Source organism: Cimex lectularius, unplaced genomic scaffold, assembly GCF_000648675.2.
Source record: "Cimex lectularius strain Harlan isolate CLEC.00 unplaced genomic scaffold, Clec_2.1 scaffold170, whole genome shotgun sequence".
In the NCBI taxonomy this organism is placed as follows: Eukaryota; Metazoa; Arthropoda; class Insecta; order Hemiptera; family Cimicidae; genus Cimex; species Cimex lectularius.
The window spans coordinates 531,644-553,319 of NW_019392810.1; the positions used below are offsets into that span (position 1 = coordinate 531,644).

General features: G+C 37.1%; 1 protein-coding gene across 7 annotated transcripts in view; it reads right to left on the bottom strand.

The window, feature by feature from the left end:
- Nucleotides 1-21,676, bottom strand: part of LOC106662231 (triple functional domain protein) — a 351,395-nt gene that overhangs the window by 160,389 nt on the left and 169,330 nt on the right. For 6 of the 7 annotated variants that reach the window (XM_024228191.1, XM_024228188.1, XM_024228186.1 and 3 more), the window contains 2 exons: nt 20,974-21,073; nt 18,999-19,031 (listed from right to left, as the gene is read on the bottom strand). In XM_024228191.1, the coding sequence (XP_024083959.1) occupies nt 18,999-19,031; nt 20,974-21,073 (133 nt within the window). The remainder of the gene's footprint in view (nt 1-18,998; nt 19,032-20,973; nt 21,074-21,676) is intronic. The other variant, XM_024228189.1, reaches the window with a different exon arrangement.

The window sequence follows — 21,676 nt, forward strand, 5'->3', positions numbered from 1 at the left end:
TGAACCTGCCTGGTTCTTTCCGATCATCCCTGGTCCCGCCACCATCAAACTCGTTTCAGTACTTCGACATCTTCAGCTGTCAGTGTTTTCGTCAATCTTGCCCTTTGGTCTGTAAGACGTGAAGGTCAACAGACTGTAGATGGCGGAAGTCTGATATACCCAAACATGGAAGGTAGGTATCAGGATGATCGAAAAGACAGTAGGTCTTGAATCTCCTTAGCAGAATTTTTACTGCGTTACTATTTAAGACAGCTTCGGTCAACAAAGGTAGGGTAGGTTAAAATACTAAACCCTTCTGCATTTGTTTGTTTCGATCAAAGCTTTATTCATAACCACGAAGACTTATTTAAACCTATCTCCGACATTGTTCAAAACTTGATTTGGCTGGAATTGGCCGTATTTTTTAGGGTTTTTTCTTGTACCTGAGCGGTGGTCTGCCTGGAGAGTAGTCTTTTGTGGAAGGAGCTGGGAGTGTCGATGGTGTGCTGCCTGGATAGGGCAGGCCCGGCTGACGAGCCTTGCCTGAACCATGGCAGAGAGATCTTCCTGCGCTGGGATTTCTGCTGTTTGGTCCCTCCGCTCGCTGCCATCGCCTCACATTCACTGCCGCCTCCGGCTCGATCCGCGCAAGGCGCAGGGGCGGCAATCAGGGGGTGCGGTCACCCCACCCACCCCTTCCTCGTTCGATACCTCCCGCTCCCTTTCTTTTACTATTTTTTTAAAAATACATTATTATATATTTATTGCCATCGTATTTGCTTTTTTATCCTGGGAGATTAGGGAATAAATAGTTTTTATAGCTCTTCGATCAAAAAAGATGTTATTTAACAGCAGTTTGTTATTACAACAAACGCTTATACATTTCAAGAGACTTTGTACCATACAAAAACAAAGTACAAATGAAATATTTAAACAAAAAAATTTCTTTTGCAATAATTCCCTTTCGTATTTTTTAAACAAACATCTCTCAAACTGACGCCAGATTCCTTCACATTGTAATTAATATTTTGTTATCACTGACAATGACGTTACGACTATCCAACATAGGGCCTCTCTTCTTTTATGCAAAACTTTAAACGATATCCTTGCTTCATTAAAAAATAGTAATACTGGATATTGTCGAAATGCCGGTTTGCCAGGTAATTAAGGAGTCGGAACGTGCTTTTCATCGGATTTGCCGTCGAGGTTGTCCTTGTTGATCGACCCCCGTCGAATCTTGCTTTCTATCTGGCTGGGGCTTGACACCTAAGCAACTTTCTGTCGCATTCAAACCGGGAGTAAAATTTTATAGAAAGAGTACAAAACGCAAACTAGTTATTAAATCTATCTAAAGTTGGCTTTGCGAAAACCTGTACACATTGAAAAAAGGTGTAAAAATTTATGTCAAACAACAAGACGATGTTTCAGATTTGATCTAATCAGTGACTGGAACTTGAATATGAATCCGTCAGGGCAGTGACTATTATCGTAGGGTAAAGCCAACCTCAACACCAATCAAATTATCGAACTGGTCAACATGTCTGTTTTAGATTGGATTTGGACACTACCCAACTTAGTTGATCTTAGCATCAGCCAAATTATTTGCATGATATAGCCAAAATCTTTCTTAGGGAAATGTTGGTTGATCTATGATACTAGGTAAAAATTTGTGTCAGGATGGATTTGGGTGATCTTAGGCCCGCTCTAAAGTTCTGATAAGATACGGGCCAAAGTTTTTGGATCAGGCTGGATTGTGGGTTATCCTTGGACCCTTTAGAGACTGAGTTTTTGGTGGCCTTGAAAAGGGCCAGGTGTGGTTTCGTAGCGCCGAGACGATGATTCGAAGCCGGGACCGTGTGCGTGTGCCGTTGGTGGTGGTAAATGGTCGAATGTACCATTGGCTGAGGTCCGGTGGTCGTGAGTCGGTTGACTTCGCAATGGCTGAAGGGACTCGAGTGCAGCAGTTGACGGGTTTAGCCAAGTCGGCTGTGTTGAGAAGGCGAGAATCAGGCTAATGCGGGGGGTACCCTTGGTGTCGTCGTGGTCGATGTTGATGACGGTGGTGTTACACTAGTGATAGGTGAGACCTCGTCGGGTAGACGAGACTGGTTTCAGCGGGGCAGTGCCCCTGCTTATATTCGGAAAGGCTCTTCTCTGATTGGCTGCAGAGTGGAGGGCGAGTACATTCCATAAGCTGTAGTGGCATCTAGCAGTATCTAGATGTGGCCACTACAGACCCATCTAAAGTACTGGTATGATACTGGCCAAAGTTGATGTATCAGGATGGATTTGGATGATCTTAGGCCAATTTAAAATACTGGCCAAAATTTATGGTTGGGTTGGATTTTGGGTCATCTTTGAACCCATCTAAAGTACTGGTATGATACTGGCCAAAGCTGATGTATCAGGATGGATTTGGATGATCTTAGGCCAATTTGAAATACTGGCCAAAATTTATGGATGAGGTTGGATTTGGATGATCTTAGGCCAATTTAAAATACTGGCCAAAGTTTATGGATGAAGTTGGATTTTGGGTTATCTGTGGACCAATCTAAAGTACTGGTATGATACTGGCCTAAGTTTATGGATCAGGTTGAATTTTGGGTTTTCTTAGGACCAATCTAAAGTCCTGGTATCATTTTGGCCAAAGTTGTTGTATCAGGATGGATTTGGATGAACTAAGGCCAATTTAAAATACTGGCCAAAATTTATGGATGAGGTTGGATTATGGGTTATCTTTGGACCCATCTAAAATACTGGTATGATACTGGCCAAAGTTGATGTATCAGGATGATCTTAGGCCAATTTTAAGTACTGGCCAAAATTTATGGATGAGGTTGGATTTTGGATTATCTTTGGATCCATCTAAAGTACTGGTATGATACTGGCCAAAGTTGATGTATCAGGATGGATTTGGATGATCTTATGCCAATTTAAAATACTGGCCAAAATTTATGGATGAGGTTGGATTTTGGGTTATCTTTGGATCCATCTAAAGTACTGGTATGATAGTGGCCAAAGTTTATGGATCAGGTTGAATTCTGGGTTTTCTTAAGACCAATCTAAAGTCCTGGTATTATATTGTCCAAAATTGATGTATCAGGATGGATTTGGATAATCATAGGCCAATTTAAAATACTGACCGAAGTCGATGGATCAAGTTAGATGATTATGGGTTATCTTTGGAAGTGCTGGTATGATACCGGTCAAAGTTTATAGATTAGACTGGATTTCGGGTTATTTAGGAAAAATCTAAAACCACTTTGTTCCCTACTAGCGATAACTTTTGGGCCGAAGACCGCCATGCAGCGAAAGGTCAATTTGTCCCACTTAATTGAAGGTGTCATTCCTCGGCTCCATATAAGGAGCAATTAGAAATGCCGCTCGATATAAGAATTATTAACTGTTTTGAGAGAATGTATTTATATGCGTGAATGTTTTTGTAGTGCGAGATTGTCGATGCCGGAATATTAAGTAATCAGTCGACCCCAGCTTAGACTAGGTATTGTAACTATAGTTGTTCTAAGCGTGATAAAGGGTAGAAGGAATATCTAATAACTCCGTCTAACCTACTTGGGTGAAAGGTAGGAAAATAAGATGTAATTTTAAAAATGTGATTAGGTTAAAACTGTTTGGGGCTGAAATGATTTTAATGTCGATAGCCCCTTGAAACCTAACTTCGCCGGTGATATGGATAAGACACAAGGTCTAACCTCTGGCAACCAAAATACCAAAGAGGGTCATTCTCGCGGCAAGCCAAATCAAATCAAACTTACTGTTACTGCATATACATGATAGGTTATGTATGTAAGTATAAAATCTACACTTACTGTTAGTCTGACGTACGCACATGTTCAGATAAAATCCTCCGACTTCCCGAATCTCCTACCCGAACACGATTCATTGAAGAGACTCTTTTTTCTCTAAATTACTTGATTTCTAGTTTCTGTTGCATGAAAAAAAATCAAATTAGTGTTTATGAGTATGCTAAGTTTAAGCTTGGAAATCTTTTGGCAATATTTCATAATTCACAATGTCTAAGGCGATGTTTTAGATTTTGGACTAAACTGTAGTGGCTGGGGATATTTATAATTTAATAAACTTTTTTTGGTAATATTTTTATTAACGTTTTATATGTAAAGGAAAAGTACGCGGATTACAACATTTTATAAAGAATTTTTTGAATTTTTGTTTTGGTTTTATTTTGATCAGACTGATATTATATTGATACTATTATTATAAATAAAATACAGTATTGACTAATTAAGAGTATTTTATAAACTTACAGATGCATGTTCGGATAGAATCTTCTGATCATCCCGAATCCCTATCGGAACTCGATTCAAGGACTAGACAACTTTTTTTCTTAATTAAACGTTTTCTATTAGCTGTTGAAAGAAGAAAATAAATAGTCATAAGCGTTTTATATTAATTGCAACTTTAACGTTTTAGAAACTACTAACTAGTTGGGTTGAGGTGGGACGTCAGTGTCCGAGTGGATAGAAGACAGTTCAAGTGGTAGGGCAGCGGCGTCGAGCCGAAGGTCGTGGGTTCGAATCCCGCTCGTGAAGCTGACTTTTTTTACCTCAACCCATACCTTCCATAAAGATTAATTAATTGAAAGATGTTATTTGGTCAATCGGGCCATGAAATCTAATGAATTTTATAAACTGTTGTGCAATAATTTATAAGGTTTAAACAAGAGTGAAGAGTCCACGGAAAAAGGATCCCAGCCCCGTACGTCGACATTTTTTAAAGGCGTAATAATGGCGTAAATAATCGAAACAATCAGTTTTAAAAAAGGATTTTCTCGGCTCAGCAGCATAGATCAATTTTCATTTGATCGATCATAAACGACAGGGGGTCTTATTATTTATTTCAAGGGTGAAATTCCCTCAACCTCAGGCCATGGTCGGGATCTTTTTCATCGTAAGTCACCCTCCGTATTATTGAGTGCGGATGGCCGAAAGTTTTCCTTGACGCCCCCTGAGCAAGAAAATTCTCCACAGAGCTTTTTATTATATTTTTCTTTCTTTTTAATTATACGTTGAAGGGTTGTTTTCGGCTGGGTCGAAGTGTTCGACAGTACATGTAAATTGTTTTTATTCAAGCCACTCGGTGAAGTTTGCTATTTTTTCTTTCTCTTACTCTGAAAGGCATCTTAAAGGTAATTTCCCAAGGGGTTGAAAAAGAAATTGCACCGTTTGTCGGCCATTTAAACAAAATGCAATCGCCCGGAAATCGTCTCGAATCGATTGCAATTTTACTTGCATCCATAGTTTAAAAAAACTCTCAAATAAAAATTTAAAAAACTTTCGAACTATCCCCCAACAGAATTCTCCCAAATTTTCCACGAGATTTCCGAAATCGTTTGTGGGGTTCGTCGTGAACCACTGGTTTGAGTCTCTTAACCGAACTATGATAATAAATTTTAATTAATTATATTTTTAATCTGATGCTGAGCTGGAAAAGGAAGTGTCACGAGCGGGATTCGAACCCACGATTTTTGGCTACTGTCGTAGATTCCAATCCCGCCCGTGACACTTCCTTTTCCATCTCAACCTTAGATTAAAAGTATTAATTATTTAAAATAAAATAATTAATAAGTCAATTATGACTGATAATTGCATTTATATCGATTAATCTAATAATAAATTTTCGATTGATTCATTATTTTATATTGAAAATTAGTGTCACGAGCGGGATTCGAACCCTCGACATTAGCCAAAAATCGTGGGTTCGAAACCCACTCGTGACACTTCCTTTTCCATCTCAACATTAGATTAAAAGTATAATTAGTTAAAATAATTAATAAATCAATTATGACTGATAATTGCATTTATATCGATTAATATAATAATAAATTTTCATAATTGATTAAGGTTTTTAGAAAAATTTTGAAAAATGGCAAAAAGGAGGGAAAATTCAAAACGTGCGGTTGAGATGGGAAGTTGGTGTCCGAGTGGATCGATGTCACGATAGCTCAAGTGGTAGAGCAGCGGCGTATCTAGCCGAAGGTCGTGGGTTCGAATCCCGCTCGTGCCATTGACTTTTTTATCTCAACTAAAAAGCTTAATTAATTATAATATATTAATTTGTCAAGCGGACCACGAAATTAGTGAATTTAATAAATTTTCAATTGATCTTTATTTTATATTGAAAATTAGTGTCACGAGCGGGATTCGAACCCACAACATTAGCCAAAAATCGTGGGTTCGAATCCCGCCCGTGACACTTCCTTTTCCATCTCAACATTAGATTAAAAGTATAATTAGTTTAAAAAAATTAATAAGTCAATTATGTCCGATGCATTTATATCGATTAATCTAATAATAAATTTTCAATTGATTTATTATTTTATATGAAAAATTAGTGTCTCGAGCGGGATTCGAACCATCGACGCCGGATGATGGCGTACTGATGTTTAGGTCATTGGTTCGAGTTCCGCTCGTGACACTAATTTCTCAATTCAATCATACTTTGCATAAAAAATAATAAATCAATTAAAAATAATTACTTTGGTTAATAGGACTAACTAGGATGTATATTTATTAATTTAATTATAAATAAAATTAACGTTCATCACTTTGAAACATAAAGACGCTGGTTAAAGTAAACTAGAACGATTTAACTAGGACGATATTAATCACGGATTAGGTTTCAGGATGGATTAGGATTTTCATAATTCTAATACATATTTCGAAAAGCACCAAGCTCAATAAATAAACTGATGTATAACTTTCAAATAAATGCACATCAAAGACAGAAGAACACGTTAAACAAAAAAAATCATTCGCCCCAAGTCCGTAGCTACCAATGGTACGACTTCAAGTACGAAAGTAAGTTTAAAGTTTTTCCATGAACAGTTTTTTCAATCTTCGAGCTAGCAGTACTTAAATAGATGCACTAAGGTTCAAATAATTCATAAGCAAAACTCATAGAAATATTTTCACTTTTTAGGAGGGGGTTCAAAAATTAAAACAAATCATAATATTATGAGTTTCTGATTCCATCAATTCATTAATTTAAAGGTGTAATTTACTTAAGTAAAAGAGATTTTTTATAGCCAAACTTCAGCATAGGGTTTCGAATAACTTTCCAAACAAAAAAGTAGATATAAACACAGATAAACGTAATAGGATCGAATGTTTAACATGATTTTTTACGTCCATGTATTAATTTCACAGTGGAATTTAACCGGGGGCTAAATAGTGTCATGTGTTCGAAGGACAAAGGACCCCCTAATTTAATCCTATTCTATAAACATCTTTGTCCTCAATCAAACGGAATTTTCCTTTTTTACTTGAAATCCCATCAATCGACGCTGTTTCAGATGTACGACGATATAAGCCTGCGTGCAAGGGTGAATTCTTGGTCCCATGCTTTAAACTGCTGGTGTACACCCTAATAACCTTCACCTACGCGGATCATTTTTGTCCTCAAAATCCAATCCTATCCAACCTACCTTTAACATCCAAGCTGAATGAAGAAAGATTTACTAATGTATCCTACCCTCTCAGTATTACCTTTTATTGAAATCCTACCTAACTGATCGCTGTTTCAGATTGAGTTGCGGCAATGAATTGTCGGAAGTCAGAAACAGTCCGGTGTACCGCAAGGTATTATCCTTGGTCTTACCTTTATATCATTTATACTGCTGACCTACCAGTATATCCCGGCATTATTATCATCACATACGTGGACGACATCGCAATCTAACTCAAACCATGTACAAGCTACCGACATCCAGGAACACCTTGAGCTTATTGCCAACCGGTGTAAAAAATGGAGGGCAAGACTAAACGAATAAAAATGCACACAGTGTACATTTACTCTGAAAAAGCAGCTTGTAAATCAACAAAAAAGAGATACAAATTTCCACTCAAGTCAAATACCTGGGACTTAATCTGGACAGCAGATTGACGTGGAATCCACAAGACTTAAAACATCAATAACTTAGTACAAGACGTGGACTACTACGAAGACTTCTAAGACCGAAATCGACTTTGACAACTAAGACAAAGCTAACACTGTACAAGACTTTACTAAGACCAATATGGACGTACGGAGAACTGTGAAGTACTGGCAAGCCATCCATTATCCAGCGCATCCTGTGCTTCCAATGGAAAGTCCTTAGACAAATTGTCAAAGCACCTTGTTATGTCACTAACTTCACTATCTACGAAGACTCAACATTCATGTCAACGAACTAACCAGGTCCAGATTCCAAACTTCACGCACCAACCTTTCTAACCATCCTAGCCATACTGCTCGAGCCCTCTCCACTCATTCTCATTCTGACAACCCGCGAAGTCTTGCACGAAGATAGAAATCTGTCTTGACTGTCAAAACTAAACTAACTTTGTACAAAACTTTGGACCGCTTTGGACATACGGAGTTGAACTGTATGCTTCTGCCAAGCCATCCGAAATCCAGAGCATCTAGTCCTTCCAATCGAAAGTACTTAGACAAATTGTCACAGCACCTTATTATGTCACTAACCTCACTATCCACAAAGACCTCAACATTCATGTCAACGAACTGACCAGGTCCAGATTCCAAACCTTACGCACCAACCTTTCTAACCAAACCATACTGCTCAAGCCCTGTCCACTCATTCTCAACCTGACAACCCGCGAAGTCTTGCTCAAAGATAGAAATCTTTTTGACTGTCAAAACTAAACTAACCTTGTTCAAAACTTTACTGCGACCACTTTGGACATAATGGAACTGTGGGCTTCCGCTAAGTCATCCGAAATCCAAGCATCCATCTTTCCCATCAAAAGTCCTTAGACAAATCGTCAAAACTCCTTACTTAAGTGACCAATCTATCTACAACACCTCAAAATTTCTTATGTGAACTGATCCCGATACTCTCTACACACTACCATCCCGAGAACCTCCTTGATCGACGATACCCTCTGACCTCCTTGCCTCTTAATCCCACATACTCATGGCATGTGTCTTCCGGGGGCAACACTGGCAAGCAAAACCTTTTTACCTCACGGGATATAGGGACACTTCAATTATGGGATTATTTATTAAACAGGCTCAAATCGTTGTGCTTTGATGTATTAATTTATTTTTAAATTACGCCTAATTAATAATAAATTTAATATTAAACATAAAACTTACTAAAATCGAGTATATCGCCTTGAAATATTCCATCGCCTATTTTCATCCCTAGTAATTCATGTCCAATCTGTTTCAAGAGATAAATTTCATTTAATTAATCAAACCAATTAAACTTATAATATAATTAATTCATTTCTATTAGGGAGAATATTCAATTGGGCACACTATGACCTCGCAGAGAAGGCAAATTTCTAGTTCTATGCCGGCAACTTTAGAGGGCAACTTCCGATTAGCGAGAAATTAAACTTAAGTATAAGCTCGAATGAGGTCGATTAAGCATTATCGCGAACAAGATAAAGCTCCACGATTTCAAACCACCCATGAGATTACTGGCTTCTTTAGCGTAGCTGGTGAACTCCAACTATCCTGAATCAACTTATCTATGAATAATTTTAAAACAAAGTATATTAAGTTTATATATATAATGTAAAAGCAAAACAAGGAAAACTTGAACGTTTATGAAACTCGCTTAAAAAGCTTGATAGAACGTTAAGTTTTGCTTGTTTATTTTTCTGAGATGACCTCGTCCAACTGGGTGTAGTTCAATTAAATAAACAAAAACAAGGAGTTTTAGAATTGAACAATTTCAAGATAGATATTAGTGTGCACAACACTTTCCCATATGAAACAAAAAACGCCCTCACATAACACGCATCCTTGCAAACATTGGATTGAAATTATCCGTGATTATTGATTAAAGTGAACTGTGGTAAATTTTCAAGTTTGACTTGTAGTGACTGGGAGTTTTGTTGCCCTAAAAACGGCCGGTGTTGTGTTGAGAGAAGCCGTGACGAAGGTATGAGGCCGAGACCGTGCGAGTGGCGCCCGTGAGTCGGTTGACTCCACAGAGGCCGAAGGTACTGGTGTGCAGCAATTAGCCGAGAGCAGCGTTTGGCGTTTACAGCCAAGTCGGTTGTGTATAGAGGCGAGAATCGGGCTAAAGCCGCGAGTACCCTTGCTTTCGTCGACGGTGTTCCATTAGTGATAACTCGTCGGGTTGCTAAAGAAATTTCAGCTTCTGAGCTTGGATGGGCGAGTATAGCCGCGTTGGTCATGTCCGATTTACATTTGTCAAAAGCGTGTTCGGCGAAGTCCAAGAAATGGGCGTTTTGTCATTTTTCATCGTGTTCCCTATTAACTTATTCAATGTTGCGCTTCTGCTGCTCTGGGCAGGCAACGACGATAGAAGTTTGCCATGCCCAGAAACCTTCTTAGTTGTTCTTTGTTTTCGGGTTTGGGAAAATCAATAAATTCCCTGGACCTTGGCTGGTAGGGGTGTAATACCCTTATTACTCACTCGATATCCCAGAAATTCCACTTCCGGAACACCGAAAACGGTTTTATTTTGGTTTACTGTAATGCCGTGTTCATGTAAACGACGAAAAACCTCTTTTAAGTGAACTGAATGTTCGTCTTCATTCATTGAAGCTATTAGAATGTCGTCTACATACACAAAAACGTAGTTTATGTCTCTAAAAATAGAATTCATAAACCTTTGGAATGTTTGAGCGGCGTTTCGCAATCCAAAACACATTCGTCGAATTCAAACAATCCAAAAGGCGTAATTATTGCGGTCTTGGGTTTGTCTTCCTCGGCTACTGGATTTGATAGAATGGCCATCCCTCGGATCTAAAATCAGTCCCGAGCCTCCCGTTATTTTCTTCCAGGTACCTCGGGGGCGTCGGATCTCGAGAGGTCATCGGTAAAGGTGAATGGGCTGTACGGGAGGGCGTCGAAGAGTCCTGTGACCGGCCGTGTGTGCGGTGAAAGTTGATCAGCTTCATTTGGCCGCCGGCCGAGCGGAAAACCGGCGGACAAAAAGGCAAAACTTTCCGTGAAATTTTGATGACAGACATCGCGCCGGGGTTGCGGATCGAGGACGGGGGTGGAGGCGTAAAAGGAATGGAGCCGGGCCTCGACTTGTGGCTGGTTTACACGAAACGGGTCAACGGCCCCCGAGTCAAAAGGACCAAACCAAATATGTAAACAAAACATCTCGCTGATACAGATTCTTTCAGCATCTATCTATAAAAATCAAACCTTCAAAGCAATTACGATTAAAATTTACAACCCAACTTTTTTTGCTTTATTGCCATACTTCCATACTTTTCGACTCAGAAAGTTAAATTAAATTCCAAAAATATTTACTTACTACTTACTAAAGAGCCCTTCAGTACTAATATGTAACGACATTAATCATACTTTTCATACAAGGAAGTGAAATTCAATATATAAGGATCTAGTTACTCTAATTCTAATAACCCCTAATAACTGTGTGTTATTAGGCAATTCCGTACTCTCTTTAATTAGATTTACACCATTTTTCAGCAATTTACTTAGCAAAGCTAAAGAAAATTAACGAGAAGTGCATAAAGCAGCACAAAAATGGATAAAAATGGAATCATGATAATCTTCTTTTGAATTTTGGTCGTGTCCGATCATCACTTCTGATTTCACAAAAATTTATTGTTTTTTTCGATGTAAAAGGCTCGTAGAACAGGTTCCCCCCCCCAAAAAAAACCCCGCAAAAAATCGAAAAATGTTTATTGTCTTTTCAGATGCAAAAGGCTCGTAGGACACGTTTCTTTCAAGAAAAACGCAAAAAAACAAGAAAATATCGAAAAAAAATTTATTGTCTTTTTCGATGTAAAAGGCTCGTAGGACTTTTTTTTCAAGAAAAAAGGACGTTTTTTTACCCCAAGAAAAACGCAAAAAATCGAAAAAATATTATCTTTTTCGATGTAAAAGGCTCGTAGGACACGTTTTTTTTTTTCAAGAAAAACGCAAAAAAAAAATCGAAAAAAATTATTGTCTTTTTCGATGTAAAAGGCTCGTAGGACACGTTTTTTCAAGAAAAACGCAAAAAAAAAATCGAAAAAAATTATTGTCTTTTTCGATGTAAAAGGCTCGTAGGACACGTTTTTTCAAGAAAAACGCAAAAAACTCCAAAAAATTGAAAAATTTTTAATTACTTTTTCGATGTAAAAGGCTCGTAGGATCCGCCCCCCCCCCCCAATAAAAACGCAAAAAAATCGAAAAAATATTTTATTGTCTTTTTCGATGTAAAAGGCTCGTAGGACACGTTTTTTTTTTTTTTTCAAGAAAAACGCAAAAAATCGAAAAAAAATATATTGTCTATTTCGATGTAAAAGGCTCGATGTTTTTTTTTTTTTTTCAAGAAAATCAGAAAAAAAACAAAAAATCGAAAAAAATTTTATTCTTTTTCGATGTAAAAGGCTCGTGGCTCGTAAGACACGTTTTTTTTTCAAGAAAAACAAAAAAAAAAAACAAAAAAAAATCGAAATTTTTTTATTACTTTTTCGATGTAAAAGGCTCGTAGGATCCGTCCCCCCCCCCCAAGAAAAACGCAAAAAAATCGAAAAAATATTTTATTGTCTTTTTCGATGTAAAAGGCTCGTAGGACACGTTTTTTTCCCAAGAAAAACGAAAAAAAAATCGCCATCTTTCGGTGGTTCTGTCGGTCGGAATTGACCAAAAATTTAGGTTCCTAATCTTCTTTTGGTTTTTGGTCGTTTCCGATCATCCTGTTCTCCTGATTCTCGCTGTTTTTATCTTTTTCCAGTTTTTCGCCATCAATCGTGGTTCTGTCAGTCAGAAATGACCAAAAATTTCGGTTCTTAATTTTCTTTTGATTTTGGTCGTTTCCGATCAACCTGTGCTTCTGCTGATTATCGATGGTTTGGTTTATCTTTTCTCCCCAATTAGCCATCGTTCGTTGGTTCTGTCAGTCGGAATTGACCAAAAATTTAGGCTCTTAATCTTCATTTGAAAACTTTGGTCGTTTCCGATCAACTTGTCCTACTGTTACTTGCTGTTTTGACTATTCAGCAAAGTTTCCACATTTCGTCAAATTCAATGGTTCGTTAGTGTGTTTTTATGTCAACCGTGTCCTTTTAACAGTAAGAATTGACCAAATGTTTAGGTTAAACTATAATTTTCTCTTGAGAGGCAATCAGATTACCTTCTTTGTTAATGAAAGTGAGAACATTCTTGGTAATTTGGTCCTTTCTGACTATCCCGGTCTTCTGATACTCGCTGTACTGGTTTATCAAACGCTTTTCAATTTTTCGCAATTATACGGTGGTTTGTCTGTGGGTTATTTTGTCAACCGTGTTCTTCTTTCGGTCCGAATTCAAAATTTTAGGTTATCTTCTTTTAAGCTTTGGTGGTTTCCGATCATCCTACTGATGCTGTTCTGGCATGTCAGAAAATTGTCCGCTTTTCGCCATTTATCAGCGGTTCGTCTGGGTAATTCAACAGAGACAAAATTGGCGTGACAATTTTTCAGGTGCTACTGAAAATAAGTCCATCTGGCTGAGAACAAACACCCAAGACATCCAAGGTTCATCGAGAAATCTCACAATTTAAGAATATTAACGAATTTGAATGGAATTTATTGATTTTTTATCAGTAGACATTGAAAGGAGAATGCAATAGCATTGTGTAATTAATTGGCCAGATTAAAATAATAGTAAACGAACAAACTAGAAGCTAACGTAAGCAAGACATTATCCTGTAGGACAGCCAAATTCAAGACAATTTGCAATTGCTTTTATTATTTAATGTCGCAATTAAACTTTTCCAAAGGGAGACAGTTTTTGTACATTTTAACAATTCACCTACCCTAAAACCAACTAATTGAACTGGGTCGTAGACCCCTCGCATGCAAAACGTCAATACACGCCTGCAATGAAGGCGGACCTCGACTTGTATCGGTCGTTTTTTTTTCGGCCCGTTTCGGTTTGTTTGCAGGTCAAACATAAATTCGCATAGGGAAAATAGCCTGACGGCAAAAGGTCGCTCCGGCGGACTTGGCGTTTTACGGCAAAAACTCTGTTTAATCATCTTTCTATTAAAAACACTATTGGCTTAATTTTCTTTCTTTGCAATTACTCAGACGATCGCGCTCGTTGTACGGTCTAAATTCACACAGACTGTCATTATTGATGATCTTCGGGTCCGGTCGCACCGCAACATGGGGCGTAAAGTTCTTCATTGAAACATCACGAATAAACTTCTCATGTTCTTAAAGTTGAGATATCTATATTTACATTTTTTTAAATTAAAGCAACTTCCTCAGCTCGCTATAAGCTCTGATCATAATATGATAGAAAGAAAAAATGAAACACTATAACCATAAATAAGCGGACAAACGACTTAAGAACTTAGTTCGACTACAAATATGCACGACACACCAACTCGCACGAAACTGTCACGGTGATAATCGTCATGCAACATAACCAATAGTTTCTCACTTGTCCAAGCTTTATTGGTTTCTGGGTTGTACGCTTCCATAACTTATACCACTCAAAAAATACACAGATTACCACGCACAGAAGAGAAGAAAATGAAACCAAACGAACAAATAGAGAAGAATAAACGAGTAACACTTTCACAGGTTTGCACTGATCTCAGGTTTCGAAAACCAAGCCCGTTTCTTAGTAGTGAACCTTGAGTATTGAGTAGGATGGTTAGGAGTAGGGAACTCGATGGAATTGCCGAACCACAACCATATGTTTTAAAGCGTACGTCTTGCCTGCATCATGAACTTTGATCTGAAGTTTCGTTACATCACCACAAGCAAGTGCACCTACCATACCACTAAGCCAAAAGATAAACCTAAGGCTGAAGTCGGTATGCAAGTTGTCGAACGCTGGCTCATGGTACGACTTCGTCACGAGCGCTTGTATGGTCTTGCTTCACTCCCTAACCATTCCTCACTAAACAACCTCCTACCAACTACCCCCCCTTAGTCCTGCCTCCCATCAACATCAACTACCTCCATCCCATAGAGTCTTGGGCTTGATGGAAAACAGCATCCACCCCAATCAAAGGTGTTATGACTTATGCGAACCGCGCCGAATGGATAGGCGTCCTGAACGGTGCCTCTCTGGTAGCGGGCGACCTCAGAGTATTTAGCCTTACTCCATCATGCAGGTCTCAGATGCAATCCTCCCTAGCTGCTCGTGGGATTCAGATTTGCTTTCCCCTATACTCGGTCGTCCTTAAAACAACAATGAAGATCTTTAACGTCCGCACCTAGTCTATTCAGCCTTATCGGACGTTTTCATTCTCAAGATGAGAGCGGACGCACCTCCGCATGCGACAGAATGGTGTTACTGCCGCAGCATTGGTGTAGAAGCAGCTCAGCCCCGAAGGCCCAAGACAACCTCGCTCCCCGCTTGCCCATTCCGAGTGGTCGGCTCTGCGTTAAGCATCAGACCGTAGACTACCTAAGTCGAAATATCGGAGTCTCCCGCGCACACCCTAGATAGAGAACCACCCTATCTCCCAGAGTATTGGGGCTTCTCTAGCGTAGAAACTACCGGATGCGCTCCGGCCGCGGTTTCGTTTAAAGTGGAATTGCTAACCACCCCCTAGAGGAGTACCGCCTACGGTGAAAGCATCCAATCGAGCTCAGCCTACACCTACGTGCAAAGCACACTCTGAGTAGGAGCAACCGATTCACTACTCACGCATTCGAGAGACTTTTCAGCAAAATCATATCGTCCTCAACACTTATACGCTGCCGTCCGATCCGCCGTATCCCGTGTGGCCGCAAGTTTCCTGCGAAGGTCACAGATAGAAGACAGCCCTTTCTCTAAGTACCCGCCAGGGGTCTCGCCACGGCCAACTACGAGTCCATTCCCATTGTAACAGGGGCTGAACCTTGGAACATTTCTGTTACTCCGTAGTACAGATGGTTATGCACCCTCCCCCGTCTATGCATACAGGATCTGGTGCCCTAACCATCGTGTACCTCTGATAGGCCCCACCGCCGCCCCATGCCAACCCGAAGCCGACATGAGTACAGCTTGTGCTTTACAGAGGTTGCCAAGCCCTCAGGGCTATACCATTATTCTGCGCCCGGACACCCCCCTTGAAACCAAGGTTTGGAGGGGTCACAGGAAACAATGAAGGTAACTGGAATGAGAAAGGGACGTGGATGAGGACACGAGGTACACCTTTCTTGGGCCCCGAGCCTTAACCACATTGTACCACCCGTCGTCATCGTAGTTCCACATTAAGTGGGCCACGACTCCCTGGGACACACCTCGACTAATACTAGACTAATAACTAGCACTGATCTGAGATCAAAACTGAGAGGGGCGGAAGAAAGAGAAAAAAACGCATACATTCTACTTTCCTAATAATCGAAGAGTCTGATCTTAGTAATGAGGATTGTTTTAGTTTTATGAATGATTTGATCGTAAAATTTGATTAAATCTGACAAAGAAAAACAGCAGGAGCATAGGGAGAAAATCATGAACCTATGGGTCGCATACAATCCCTTGGCCTAACATGGCTAATTTCTATGTTTGTACTGCCATCCGTTAAATGATAACAATCGTTGACCTCTTTCATCTCAAGTTCTGAACATCACGGCCGTTTCCTTAGGAACTTCCAAATACGGCAAAAAATTATGAATTATTAATGCGGTACCTTTTTGACCGGACTTGCGTGGCGCAATGGGGTCGTAACGATTGAAACTTTTAAAGAGAACCGAAGGATGAACAGGGAGTTGGATGGAGAAGGGCTTATCTCCTTAGGCCAGGAGCGTTCGTCTCCTCTCTTACGTTATAGATAGCCCGAAGTCCCGAACCGGGCTCGTATCACTTTTCGCATCGCCGACCAAATAAAAACGGGGGAGAGCAGAATAACAATTTATACCGAAGCATTCTGATCCAATCCAGAATTGAGAGGCCTTCCAGAATAAGAAAAATACTGCGACGTTAATAAACCACCAAACCAGAATTTAATATTACACAAGATTGCAATATTTGATTATAACATTTACGAATTTTTTTAAAATCAAAAATGTCCTAATTGGGTTTAAAATGAATGAACACTTCTCTCCCTTATCGACATCTTTGTATGGCATAATCTCGCTATTTATATAATCTCTCGGCATTACGCTACTGCTTTGTTATCGGTCTAACAAGGGGACCAGGTTGGTGTGTCAGGGATTTGGATCCAACTTTTTTGGGTGATTATACAACTACAAAATTTCGGACACGTATACCCCACTTATTTCCAATAAGACCTACATCTCACGATTTCCGAATAATAATTTATCAATAACCAAAATATTTAAAAAAAAAAACACTAAATATTTATCAAGCAAACTAGGTCTCAATTTTCCCCCCTGAATATAAACGGATTTTTTGGCGATTCTACACTCCAAAATATCGGACACGTATCCAATACATCTTGTCGATAGGCGCTGGTTTCGCCTTATTTTTTATTTATTTTTTTGAAAGTTGAAATTTTCCATTTTTTAATGTTTATATTCGACGTTCTATTTACTCAAATCAACTATGCGAATATCACTTTGCAGCATTTTTTATGTAGATTGCAATAAAAATGTAGTAAAAACTATCAAAGTTTATGAATCACCAAAAAAAAAACTTAAAAACCAAATATTTTTCAAGTTAACTAGGTAATAATTTTTTTTTCGTGAAACCAATATGAAATTTCATTTTAGCTCTTTAGAGAATCCCTAAATATACATTTTTGTTTGAATTTAAATTTATCGATTTTTTGACCCATAAAATTTTTCCAATTTTTAAAAAGTCATTCTCGGAATATCTGAAACTTTTGTAATTCAAAAAACGGCGAGAAGGATTGTAACGTCAAAAAGACCATTTGAAAGAAGAACGAAGGTTTTTAACGACTTGTGTACCATACAAATATATAAAAGATTTCTATAAGAAAATACACAAAATTGGAAAATTATTTGTCAGAAATTAACCTCGGGTTTTTTTAAATGGAAATAATAGACCGATTTTAATGTTTGATACAGTTATAAAATGCACTTGACAATTAAAAAAAAAAGAATCATCAACCATGAAAATTGGTCTCCTGGGTTTTGGAAAAAAATGATGTCAGAGCTTGCAATAAAAATGCCAGTCAAACAGAACGTAGTTGAAATTTCGAAATTATCAGTACAAAAATTAATTTTCACCCATTTCCTTTTCACGAGAATGAGGTCAAATTCAAGTTTTGACTATTTTCTGACCTACTTTGCTTACAGAATGTTTGCTAAAATTTATCCTTTTAAATCATACAAAATTAGAACATTTTTGTTTTTATGTTATTAAACCAAAAATAATATTTTTTTAATATATAAATAACGATGGTCATTTAATTAATTATACTTTCTGCATTTTGATCTTCATTGCTAGGGATGAAGCAATGTCGCTTCTGAAGCCTAAAGAGCGAAAACAGACGGACCCAGTGTAACAAACATTACTTGCCTACAATGAACAAGCATTAAATTTAACGAGATCTTCTTGAGTCCCGATTTGCTCTTTTTATGTTTATAAACCTTTTAGAAATATCAATTTCTGAAGTTATTTTTATAAAGATACCGTTCAAATTTGAAAATTGAAATTGGGTTCTGTCAGGTGCGTTTCGGCATCATGTCTGACAGACCAACCCAGCAAGGAAAAACAGATCAAAATGATCTAAATTATATGCACTTCGGGAAATCTTAAAATAATATTCATGTTTTTCCACTCGTAAGTGAATGGAAAATAATAAGTTTAATGCTGAAACCCAGCAAGATTAGGCGGAGCCTACAATTTTTTTTTTTTTAATATTCATATAACTAACCAAAATTCTATTTTGACGAACCTAAAACGTTTCAAATTGTTAACCTTTTTTCACTTCAAACAATAAAATCTAAAGGTTGTAAATAAAAAAATATACAATAAAATTATGAAAATAACTTGATTATGATTTGTGTTTATTATGAAAATGATTCGAAATAAATAATATCGATATAGCATGTATATTGCCGCATATATCAATTTTTTAAATGGTACTCCAACATGGCTGCAAATTTAAAACTTAGGACCTACCTTTCCACTTCGGATGTAGTGCCATCCCTGCTTCTGCCAAAAGAAACAATGATATAACTGTTTACTGTCATTGAACACTGATTGGACAGATGATGCGACTATAAACAAAGGCTTGGGGATGCGAATCAGTTAAATATTAAAAATCCTTTGTCAGCCTGTTTTTCCAGGGTTATATCCAAATATCCAAGCCCAAATGAAGTGGCAAACTTGTAAGATTTAATTTCCTGATTTGTCTTGTATCATCAGGAAATGATAATCGATGAATATCAATATAAAAAAAAGAGTTACAGTTGTTATTTACAACATTAAAAGTAAAATTATCCATAATAATTAATTTTTATAACCAACTAAATTTTTTTTAATGTATGTATGAAAATGAGATTTCTAATTTGACTTCTTGTTAAAATTTCGATGAAGTTTATATATTTACAAATGAACCTACTTCTTAAAATGAAATTGATTTAGTACTCAAACTTTACGAGATTAATTTAAGCATATTTATCAGCAGGTTCTGGCAGCTTTTTTGAAATAATATACTTGGCAAGATCGAAGGAGATAATCGAAAGCAGGGTAAATAGGTTGATATACGGACACTTTTAGGCCAAAGCCCGTATATTGTCCGGCTCAATGTCCACTTAATGCAAAGATGCCATTCTTGGCTCATTATAGAGAGCAAGTAGGCCACCTGAAATGATAATCTCAGTCCTCCTTTTTTAGAAGGAAACGCGTGTGGTTTGTATAAAAAGATTAGTTCATGGGACACCCTGCATAAACAATGTTGATTTATGCTAGTTTGATTTTTTTTTTAAATTGATTTTATTATAATGGAAGTTTTTTTACAGATTTTAAATAATCTTTATAAACTTTTTTTTAATAAGACTTAAAATATGTTTATGATTGCTGCCAAAAAAATTTTAGCGAAAATTTCCTGTCAATTATTAATATAAACGCCAGAATAATAAACGACAGTTAATATAAAATGTAATGAGTTCTCTTGTGTCATAAAACAGTTTTCAATGACAGTTTTTTCACCCCTTTTTTTTTTCAATATGACATGGTTAAATGGACAAATCATGAAAACAGCTCAACGTGACTAAAACATGCACAAGCACAGATCAACTACAGCACAAGCGATTAATTAAAAAAAAAAAAAAAAAAAAATGGGAATTAGTAATTAGAAAAATACAAAAATTTGTTAGCTTTATTATTTGTTAAAAAGTTTTATGAGAAAAGAAAAAGATTTTTTTTAAAGTGTGGAATAAAAACGCGTTGTGGAATTAAGGAAATAACTTTATTTGACAGACATCACAAAACTTACAAATTAAATTGACAATTAACCTTAACGTTATTAACACTAAACATGTTTTTTTTAAACATAATACGAGACGAAAAAAAAATAAATAAACAAAATAAAAATAAAAAAGTCACGAAAAATAAAAGAACAATAGATAAATTGTTAATAATTAATCTATAACCTAGGTTTTTTTTGTTTATAAGTTAATAATACTGAACAGTCTTACAAAAATATGAAGTTAGGCAAAGACCATCTAATATTAAATTTAAATAATCACATTTTTATCACGTTTGGCCGAAACTTAACAATCCAACGTTATATACAGGTGATACTACCAAAAAAATAAACGGTAGTCTAACATTTCTTAGAAAATACAAAACTCTTGACATGCTTCTATACCATGCACTTTCTCAAAGGCAATTTTTGTTTTGCCAAAACTTGAATTATAAACTGGTAACTTCAAGGGATCAAAGTGCAAAAAAAATTAAAAGTGTAAATATAATAGAACGGAAGAGTGATGCGTTATTACGTAGTAAAAGTAGCCGAGAGAAATAAGCGGGACTGAGGGAGCAGAGAATCTTTGATTCACAGGTGGTTAGGACTCAAGTGGAAAGCTGATTGTTGATAGAATCACCTACTAATGATACTAAGCCTCCAGAGAGACCTAAGTAGCCCTCCTACCTTATCAGAATCGGTGGTGTTTCCGGAGCCGAAGGACGCCAAAGATCCCCTGTCGAGGTTCTCGACACTCTCGTCAAGAGATCCGGTTTCTTCCATGTCCCTGTAATTGCAAAACATACCTTTAAAATTTTAAAATTAAAATTTACATCTCAAAGTTTTAGCTCGTGGATCAAGCTTGTGGAAACATAAGTTCATTCTGCTAATTCAACTTCCATTTTAATATTTACGTAATTATTATTTTTTTTAAATATTCATCACATCTTAAAGAAGAATATTGAGAATCATTCAAACACATAAGAGGTTTAATTACGCTTAACCAATGATTACATACAAAATACAAACTAATGCCAGCAGATTAAAAAATAAAAAACTAATAAATGGCTAAAAAACAGTCACCTTCTACTTCTTAAAAGACGTATCGACTTCATTGAACTAATGAACAAGGGAAAGTACAATAAACCGAAAGAGTAATGCTTGGAGTGCAACGTTTTTTGTTTTTGTTTTTTAATTTCACAAAAACAAAAAATTTGAAATAATTCAAGAAATAAATTGTTTAAAATTTTATTTATATTGTTTTTTAATTTTAAGCAATTCAAATGAGTGAAAAATAATTACAATGATTGTAAATATATAATTTTATAGTTGTAAATATGCTATTTTTTAAATAATGATTATTTGGACATCGTGGGATGGGGTCTGGTGT